Source organism: Scleropages formosus, chromosome 20, assembly GCF_900964775.1.
Source record: "Scleropages formosus chromosome 20, fSclFor1.1, whole genome shotgun sequence".
NCBI classification, from domain to species: domain Eukaryota; kingdom Metazoa; phylum Chordata; class Actinopteri; order Osteoglossiformes; family Osteoglossidae; genus Scleropages; species Scleropages formosus.
This window is the reverse complement of record NC_041825.1, coordinates 16729173-16739160: the sequence shown is the minus strand read 5'-3', so window position 1 is coordinate 16739160 and position 9988 is coordinate 16729173. Positions and strand designations below refer to the sequence as shown.

Genomic DNA, 9988 nt, shown 5'->3' with positions numbered 1-9988 from the left:
CGTTAAAAATCCCCAGATAATTGCTTTTTCACCCTTGAGAGAGTTTCATAACCAGGACAGCTTCAGCAAACATCCAAAAATATGAACTGATCATGGTATAACTGGGTGTCTTTGAAAAGGGCTGTTCTGGATGACAGAGTTTAGCCCCAGTGGGGACAGCACATATGGACAACAAGCGACTCAACGTATTGTAATGGGTTCAAAACTTATGTAGTGTCAGTGTTAATGTGGTTATTGTTGCAGATTCTTGTTCTTTTGGCTGTTTCTTTTTTTATCCAGTTTCCAAAATGCTGAAGAGGCTGACAACAATAAGCCTTTGTTCAGATAGTTAAAGCCAAGTCTTTTGAACTTCAGAGAGAGAATGAATAAGGAACAATGTACTTGAGAGGGAAATGGATTGTGGCTTTTTCCACTGACAACCACCGACTCAAGTGTAAGTACAATGTCAGGTACGTGAATATACTACTACAAAGAGGAAATCTTCTGAAGGCACTCAGCTCTTTAGAATGACTACTTGTGGTCCAAACAAGTCAAAATAAACAAGAACAACAGTATATTTTAATAAAGTACATAAAAAAATACCAACCACATAAAAAGAAGATTAAAACAACAGTTTCAGTGCCACACCATTTTAAATGGAGTACTGCTACAACATTATATATGGCACCTATTCCCACCTGTTCTCAGCTCATGGAGTCAAGAACCTGCTCGGGGTTTGATGATGTCATCAACCAGGAGAGACGTTTCGAGAGCTCTGGGCCAATCCTGCGAGTCGTGGAGGTCACGCCCTCTCCGCGGCGAATCAACAGGTCCGAGAGGAGCAATGCTTTCTCACGGTCTGACCTGCACCTGCCATAGGCCTGTCCATAATACATACAAGCAAAAGTAGCTGAAAAGCTCCATTATGTGCATCTCAGAAGAATCTGAAACACAAAACAGAATGCTACTAAGCTATTAGAAATAAATGAGAAGAATAATTTGTTGGCTTTTTAACTGATCTTTTTCCATTCTACTTTTCCAAGAAATTGCCATAGGCAATTAATTCTGAAACAGCTACTGGGGACAATACTGATCAGAAACTAAATTGTGAAAAACATTCTAACAATACAAAGTTCCCCCCAAATGAATATCATGTATGCTAGGTTTACTCTCTGTGGTGCATTACAGAAAAGAACAAATGTTTAGTTAATTCAAGTTTTGAAACAGTCAAATAAATACTTTGGCCTTTACCTTATTAATGGGATATTTATGGTTAACTTACGGTAAGAAAAACTATGAAAATATCACCAGGAAAAAAATTTCAGCTCAATCTGATACTACAAATTCCAAGTCTCTCAATGGCAGAAAAATAGTGGTTTCTCATCACATTTGTGTTCATTTTTACATGCATTATTACAGCCATGTAACAAATATTGCCATATTTTTGTGCATTTCCCCATCTACCAGCATGCGTACGGCTATGGGTATGCATATATATGTATACGTGCAGTCACCTCAGTCAGCAGTTGTGGGGAAGGGTAAGCTGTGACAATAGCACTGGCCATGTCCAGACTGACCCGGTTCAGCTGCTGGATCTGGCGCTTCCACACCTGCAACAGACCCTTCCCATTCCGGTCCACCCGCTGACCCCCTGCCCATTCACTCTCCAAGCAGAAGCTGAAGCAGTTCTTCTCCCGCTCCCTCCTAAAAAGAGTATTGATTGTCCAAGATTTACATTTATTTACTTAGCAGATGTTTTTTTTCCAAAGCAACTTCCAATGAACTCTATGTATCAGCCCACACACCTTATTCACCAAGGTGACTTACACTGCTAGATACACTACTTACAATGGGTCACTCATCCATCAGTGAAACACACTCTCTCTGTCACTCACACACTATGAATGAACCTGAATAGCATGTCTTTGGAATGTGGGAGGAAACCGGAGCACCCAGAGAAAACCCATGCAGACACAGGGAGAACATGCAAACTCCACACAGACTGAGAAGCAATCAAACCCACGTCCTCTCGCATCACCTAGGCACTGTGAGACAGCAGCGCTACTCGCTGCACCACCCTGCCACCCAGATATACAGTTTAAGTACAAGATGTACAGTTCAGGCACGTTCCCCTGGGGCAATGCATTCAATAGTCTTTGATTTCAGACCTAAGAATTGAGCAAGGAACCTTCACACAAACACCTCCAGGCAAGTGATCAGCAGCAGCACAGGTACACTCCACCTTACAGCATGCTTTTGAGCAATTGATTGTATCTTAACTCCCAAATTTTAGAGCTTACTATATGTCACTCATTTGAAGGATTTTTTTTTTTTTTTTTAAATCTCAAACTATCACACACTTGAATTCAAATCACATTTAAACATGCACACTTGAATGCATCCTATATTTGAAAGTGCCTCAGATTCACTGACTTGAAAGGTGCCTCTGCAACTGCCTTGGTTGACATTGCGATGTAATCACAGAAGTCCTTCCAGGTTGCCAGGAAATGCACTTGTACCCCAGTACGCAGCTGCAGATCCACCAGGGCCTAACGTTAATCATGGGTGGATACAAGAATGAAGACTCAAAACAGACTTATTCCATATAATGTAATTATGATGTTGGGGAAGGCTTATCTGCGTTAGCAAAGATGGATGATACCAGAGCCTGGAGAAAAAAAAAGGAGTCTGCTTTCTGGGGAATATAAATTGACTAGGGTGTCAGCTCAAAATTTAAAATCTGCTCTCTGCTAAGTAAAGAGAAATAACATGCCTCTTCTACGGCCACACGGGACACATCTGGAAGCTTCTCACATCCCTCCTTCTTCTTCTTTCCTTTCCCCGAAGCAGCTGTCAGGTCATTTCCTTGAACTGCTTCACGGTACTTCCTCTGATTCTGTGACTTCTGTGATCTAGAAGCACAGAGGAGACATCAAATCTACTAGATCATTCTAGAAGGGGACCTGAAACTGCTCTCCAATTCCTCTTGGAAAAGACCTTCACAATTTACTTTTGCATGTCCCTTAGCAAAAGGACTGTCCATCCAGGGATAGTGTAGTTTTGGTGCTTTTGAATCAGAAGGTCTGTTCTGTGTTCTGCTCTGCCCCCTTCTCACCTGAAGTATTTCTCTATGTCAATAACAGCCAAGCTAGGGTTATGGCCAGTGCTCTGGGCCAGAAGAAGGCAAGTCCAGCCTGTCAAAGTCTGACCACAGTCAACTGCAACACCTCTCTGCTCCTGCGAAGGGTGTAAATGTCATTATTTTAAGTGTTTAATACTCTGATTAAAAAGGATTTCAGAAATTTGCAAGGTGAAATAAAAAGCAAACTGTAGAAAATTACTCCCTAAACTATAAAGGGCTGTTCATTGCAACTCCTAGGAAACACACACCTGTTCACTGAGACCATAAGCAACTGCATTACTCTCCATTACTGTCTGAACAGTCCACAAATTAAGCAGAAACATGGCCTTATGGTTTTACCTGGTTGTAGTTGTGGACCATGCTGATGAAGTCATTTACTGGCACATGAATAACTGCATGAGACTGCAGAGCCCGGTGTTCCTCTCCAGCCTGCCAATTAAATTGCAAATTAATTAAATACGGAACAAGTGAAGATGGTGCTTTACACCTAACACACAAACATAAGCCTGGGTAGCAACATGTAAATACCAAAACAGCTGTGCCATAGCATGAGCATAACACCATACTGCAGTGTGTTGTGTACAATATTACTAATTTTCTTTGCATTACATTGCTATCTAAACCATCACACAATTTCACCCACTTACACATCTGTGTATTTTCCTTAACAATTACGGCAATCTTTATTCAGGAGAACAGTAATAGAAACCATCCTGTGATTTCCAACCAACAGCCTCCAGGTTACAAGGCAGCTCCTTGCACCTCCATGTGAACAGCTTTTCTCATAAAGCATAATGCTGCCATGCAGACCAAGCATTTTAACTGGGTACTTTTCCCAGCATAGTGGTAAAGCTTCAGAAGCAAACTGCTTTAGCAGGTATTCCATTTATAGAATAATTCTCCTCACTCAGCACTCAAAAAGAGTGGTTGTTATTTTTCCTTGTAAAATGGCAAAAAAAAATCCCTTTAGTTAAGCACACTTTATAGACAAATCTGACGGTTACGTTTGGTATCATTTTTAGCATGATTCTCCTTCCGTTATTTAAGCCTGTTTGTCTGTCCTGCAGTCGTTGAACAATTGTGAATATGCACACTGAGTTGGACTTGCCTGTGCACTAGGAGTTCTCCTGGTCCAGGTCACACTGCGGGGGACAATCTGTTTCTCGATAGCACAACTGCAGCCCAGGGCCTGGAGAGATGTCAAGAGTGCCCCCCCACCCTCAAGTTGCAACAGAGCTGCAGAGACATGGGAAGTTGGATTATAACAATCGCCATCCCAGCACCCTCTTTCAACCCAAAAATACATCAGCATGCCCTTTTAATACAAACAATTCATGAATATACCTAAACCAATATTCAGCAAAAAAAAAAAAAAAAAATCACAATTTCCAGCTGGAAAAAAACCTGCAGTTAAGAGGAACTAAGCTGGACCTTAACTAGAACAATGAAGAATGCAATGGATTGTCTGATGTCAGTCTTTTTTAGCATACATGCCACGTTTAGATCTTGCTGAGCACTTAAGAGCTTGAGTGAACCATTTAAGTCCCTAATATAATTAATTTAGTTTTGCTTCTCTGCACTGAGATGTAGCTGTGTGAAAAGAGATCCAAAACATGCAGAATCAGCACACCAGCAGGACAAGGACTGGACATCCTTAGAATAATCTGTGCCACCCATAAACCCTCAACTTTGATGGTGTGCCGTTCAGTAGACACCTGCCTGGATCCACGGACACCACCATATGCTTGATGCACTCCTTAGGCCTTATAGCCTTAGCGGCATCCGTAAGAGCCTTCTTCTCAGCTCTCTGCCTCTCCAGCTCCAGCCTGTGCGTCTCCTTGTTCACCCTCGTCTTCAGGGCATCCTCCCTATGTGCCTTTATCTCTGCCATGGTGCGTTTCGCTGCCTTCTTCTTGGGAGAAGAGGTGGTTGTCTCCATGAACAGCCCAAATCCTGAAGCACAGAGCAAGGAACCCCTCTTAGTACCCAGCAAAGTATGCATCTTTTTCAGAACAAGGGAGAAAAGGGACAGAACCTTGGACAACTAGCTCTGAGCTGCTGTTATGCTGATGTTGCAAAGCAGATGTGCTGGGCTGGCCTGCAAAGGTTTGAAGGGTCTGTCCAGGCTCCAGGATGGGGGAAGATGTAGTCGAACCTCCAAGGTGCCGCCGCAGCCTCACTGCAAGTGGTACGTAAACTTCCTCCTCCTCACTCTCGCTGCTTACCATCATGATGTCCTTTTGCCCCCCTCCTCCTACTGCTGCTGCTGCTGCAGGCAGTAGAGATGGGGCCTCAAAGTCCAAACTGTCAATAACCATCACATCAGCTGGCTTTCTTTGAATGCCATCTGACTGACTGCATCCAGCTCTGAGGAAACCATAGCTGGGCAGGTCCTCCAAATCACTGGAGGATGTGGATTGGTCCTCTTCCAGGCTGCCTCCCATGATACCTCAGACCTTTCTCGCTCTTTGTACACTTTGCATCTACCAGTAAACCAAAAAAAATAAACACTTTAAGCTGCACATATTCACTGTGACTAAACACAACTATCATGGAGACAGTGATGTGCACAGATTAATTTTAACATTTATAAATCAAAACACACTTCTGTAAAATCAAAACAATATCAGCTGGTGATTAGCCATTATTATTGATGATTAGTTACTGACTTGTTTTTTCCTGATGCTCAGAGGTTAATTATGCGCTGCTGTGTCTCAGGAAACTTTGCACATCATATCTGTGCAACAATGCAGATGTGAGTTTGACAGTAAGTAAATCCAAATAAATTGCATCTGGTGTGTGTATTATGTACATATATTATAAAAACACATGATACGGAATATACATTATTATATATTACGTAGTAAATGAATGCGAATGGGAGTCATTCAAAGTTTACTATAGTTTATTGAAACACTTCAACATACTGAAAGTTTACAATCAAAGTTTTTTTGGTTTCTTCACAGAACTGACATAACTTAGAATTACAGCAGAGTCTGCGTAAAAATTAGCCAAGTAGAAGAAGTAACAACTCCTGCGGTATTTTGTTTAAAACCAATTACTCACAGTTCAGAAACACAACCAAATCTAGCTACAGGCGATACTTGTGCACTTTTAATTCGATATTCCGTTTCCGAAACCTGAACTTTAAGACAGAAAGTAGAATTCTATTACTAACAATTGAATTACCTGCTAACGCTCGGTATTCAAGCTCTTCACGCGCTTTCGAGTTTCCCGCTGTTTCCTATCCACTGCAAAGCCGCCGTCCCAAGTGACGTCATTACGTGCGTAATACGTGAGTACGTGATCAAGTTGAGAGTTCACGGCAAGTGTGAAAGATGGCGGTTGTGCCCTTCATTTTGCGCTCCAAAACAGGTAATAAATAATTGCTCGTTACAGTTGTTTTATGGTTATAATTACAGCTACGTGCTGTCCTCCTTGTAAAGATAAATGGATTAATTCATGCAATGTCTCGTCTGCATTTTGGCATTTTTTTTGTATTCGAAAGTAGCTGTCAATGATGAGCCTACACCACCACAGACTCCAGATCAGATGATGACGAGTTAATCAATTAAATTAGTTATTGCTGATTTGATAAACGCCTTGTTTGTCACTCATGCCTAGTTGACTCAGTAACGATAATACTCTTTCCTAAGCGGGGTGATTTTAGCAAATAATTTTTTTTCTCCTTTCAGAGATACTGTTTGAAACAGTGTTTCAGAGTCAGTTGGCAGTTTTTGCAAGGTTTGCTTCCAAGAAAGCAGGGGGAAGCAGCAAAAATTATGGTTCAGGCAGTCCTGGTCGCAGATACGGATACAAGAGGATGGATGGTGAGTTATCTTTTCATTTCTTAACTTCTTTACCTCTTATTGAGAGCCTGCTGTAGACCGAATTGGTTTAAGCTTACTGATGTCATTCAGTATCATCTGGATCAGTTATAATGTTTCTGAAGTTAAACTTTGGATTGAATTTTTTTCCCCCAAAACATTGATTGTGTAACATTTATTTGATCTTAATTTTTTTACCCAGTTGATTCCCTGTTTGTCATTTTATACCTGTTGTTATTATTATGTTTTCCATCTATATTCAGGAAACTTTGTCCATGCTGGCAATATACTAGCAACGCAGCGTGCTATTCGCTGGCACCCAGGAGCACATGTAAGGTTTTTAATGCCTTTGTTTAAAATAAAGATCAAAAATTCAGATTTATTTATTCATACATTCATGTATCTGTCTTTGCCTTATAATTCTTCCACAAGGTTGGCATGGGGACCAACAAAACACTATATGCCCTTGAAGATGGCACCGTCAGATATACAAAGGAGGTGTATATACCTGGACCTCGCACTATTGAAGCACTCAGACTTATCAGAAAACTTCCTGAAGGAGCTGTGCTCTACAAGACATTCATCAATGTTGTTCCAGTCAAACAGGAGGGAAAATTCAAACTAGTGGGCATGTTGTGATACTGGATCTTTTTGCCTTCTTGGGAACTGGTAAATTGTCAGGAAGGTCTTCTATAATGGTGGACTTTTTTTGCACTGGACTTGTTTATATTGTGGAAAAACCTGTTGATCTCTCCAGAAAAAGTATTAAAAAAATCCCATATTAATTGTGTCTTTTTAAGCACAGAAGAACTTGCAAGAAAGTCTTGTGGCTTTTGAATGGTAAACTGAAAAGTACCAAATATTTGTATTTCTTTTGGAAGCTGTAGAAATAGTACACACACACACATTTTCAGAACCGCTTGTCCCATATGGGGTCACGGGGAACCGGAGCCTACCCGGTAACACAGGGCGTAAGGCCGGAGGGGGAGGGGACACACCCAGGACAGGACGCCAGTCCGTCGCAAGGCACCCCAAGCGGGACTCGAACCCCAGACCCACCGGACAGCAGGACCGTGGTCCAACCCACTGCGCCACCACACCCCATAGACATAGTAATCATCCAAAATTATTATATTCTTAAATTTTGTTTCTGAGAAAATCTTTTATATGCAGTTTCACACAACAAACTATGGAACTTTGCATTTCTAGCTGGGGATGTATCAGTTATAGGCATCAAATCTGTATCTGAAAGAGTTAATGCTATATAAGTACAGTTGTTATATTTTTTCATATAAATTTAAATAAGCATCCTGGGACAGTTACTTGTAACATTTATTGAAAAGTATACCTTAATACTGTTAATGAAACAGCAAAGACCAAACCCTTGAGTATATGTTGTCAATCTCTATGTTAAAAGAGAGAATTGAATAAACAAACAGCTGCCAGAATACATCTGGAAGAGATGACAAATCTAAATCAATTTAAGAAAATGTAAAGATTTTATTTGCAGATCAAAAGTATTGTAATCATGGTTTATACTTTTTCTGGAATGTTTAAATGCAGCAGGGTGCCCAGCCCTGAACTTGATCAGTCCCCAAAACATTGACATCTTTCTTACTGTAAAGCTAGCTAATGATGGCTGTTGACACAGATGACACAATATGGATAAGTTAAATAGTAAATACATAAAATGTCTGTAAACATCTGCAGTAAATCCATTTTTCCTAGTTCATCAGACTGAATGAAATATAACCATCTGGGATTGGACTCAATCAAGTAAAAGAACTGATTTTGTATCAAAATCAGTGTGGTCAGCACTGGGGTTATGAAATGTGCTTGGTATCCTCCAGTATTCTTATACTGGAGATTTGCAGAACCCCTCAAGAAAGAACATCTGTATATCTTCATATTTACTGCCATAAAGAGTGTTATTAAACAGCTATTTAGAACATCAACACAACATATAAAAGCAATTTGATCTTAGAAAACTACACTTAGAGTGTGGGGTGGACAGTTTTTGCTAATTTTGTAATTTTGATGCTGTCGTAATGGCATTTATTAACTCATTGCATCGAGGAACTGAGGTCATTTAAACTAGTCTGGAAACATTTCAGTAACAGAATAAGGCTAATAGCATATTAATTACCTATACCAGGATGATGTCAAACATTACTGAGCAGTCTGAATTTCTGAAATGTAGAATGGATTGGCACCTCTCCCATGCAAGAACTGGAGCCTTGCCATTTTACATACCAGACCTTTATCTCAGCACCCATTATTCATAAGGCAAAAAGCAGTCTTAATCATTATTAGTTGCTTGATATCCACATTGTCGGTTTTGAAAAGTCTGTCTACCCCTGCGCATATATATATATATATATTATATATATATATGGGAATTTTGAATATAAAGCATTCAAAGGCTATCAAACTGCCTGACTGATACATTTTTTTTACAGTTCATTATTACGTAATTTGAAGAGGGGATCATTTATTATATCTAGTACTTTTTGACAAAACTGGAACAGTCTGGAACAGCATCTGGCATATTTCAGTGGGAAAGATTTGCCTGTGCTGGCAACAGCATCCCTGAAAAGAAGTTGGCAACACTAAAACTACTGCAGACTGCAAAGTACAACAGTCAGTAAATTATTTACACCTGAAAAGTAAGAACTGGAAAGAATCCTGAGTTAAAGAGTAATTTAGTGAGAAATGAATAACACAAGGTAAATGCTTCGCAGGTTAATGCTTCCATGTGTGATCTTAACTGGCATGTTCCATTTCAAAACTCTGTAGCTGTCCATCGTGTACGCTCATTATGCCCTTTAGCACTGCTGGAGCCCTTTTTATCTATATATAGTTAAATATAAGTCAATGACATTGAGTGGCTGAGTTAAGCAGTTTTAGGCAACTCAGCAAGCCTGGACTAACTTAGTGGCTCAGTTACAAAGCAGGGAAAAAAGCTAGAACATCTACTCAAGAAAGAATTCTCAGAGGTCCTCCAGCTGATCCAGAGGTTTGTTAAATGCCAAGAGATTAT

At 40.3% G+C, this 9988-nt stretch overlaps 2 protein-coding genes across 2 annotated transcripts; one reads left to right on the top strand and one right to left on the bottom strand.

Annotated features, from left to right (window-relative positions):
• Window positions 1–591: 591 nt before the first annotated feature.
• eme1 (essential meiotic structure-specific endonuclease 1) lies at window positions 592–5565 on the bottom strand. Its single transcript, XM_018761762.2, has 9 exons — window positions 5157–5565; window positions 4841–5074; window positions 4230–4357; window positions 3461–3550; window positions 3095–3216; window positions 2753–2891; window positions 2413–2528; window positions 1494–1683; window positions 592–860 (listed from the first exon to the last, which is right to left on the bottom strand). The coding sequence occupies exons 1-9, from the start codon at window positions 5563–5565 to the stop codon at window positions 684–686; spliced, it is 1605 nt and encodes a 534-aa protein (XP_018617278.2). The 3' UTR covers window positions 592–683.
• Window positions 5566–6415: 850 nt separating this feature from the next.
• On the top strand, window positions 6416–7733 carry mrpl27 (mitochondrial ribosomal protein L27). Its single transcript, XM_018761728.1, has 4 exons — window positions 6416–6496; window positions 6817–6951; window positions 7212–7279; window positions 7381–7733. The coding sequence occupies exons 1-4, from the start codon at window positions 6460–6462 to the stop codon at window positions 7585–7587; spliced, it is 447 nt and encodes a 148-aa protein (XP_018617244.1). The 5' UTR covers window positions 6416–6459; the 3' UTR covers window positions 7588–7733.
• Window positions 7734–9988: the final 2255 nt, after the last annotated feature.

Coding starts and splice junctions, on each gene's coding strand:
- eme1 (XM_018761762.2), bottom strand. CDS start 5,565: ATGGGAGGCAGCCTGGAAGAGGACCAATCCACATCCTCCAGTGATTTG. Junction 5,075..5,156: donor CTCAGAGCTAGTTGTCCAAG/GTTCTGTCCCTT, acceptor TCTGTGCTTCAG/GATTTGGGCTGTTCATGGAG. Junction 3,217..3,460: donor TGGTCCACAACTACAACCAG/GTAAAACCATAA, acceptor CACCCTTCGCAG/GAGCAGAGAGGTGTTGCAGT.
- mrpl27 (XM_018761728.1), top strand. CDS start 6,460: ATGGCGGTTGTGCCCTTCATTTTGCGCTCCAAAACAG. Junction 6,497..6,816: donor CATTTTGCGCTCCAAAACAG/GTAATAAATAAT, acceptor TTCTCCTTTCAG/AGATACTGTTTGAAACAGTG. Junction 7,280..7,380: donor GCTGGCACCCAGGAGCACAT/GTAAGGTTTTTA, acceptor TTCTTCCACAAG/GTTGGCATGGGGACCAACAA.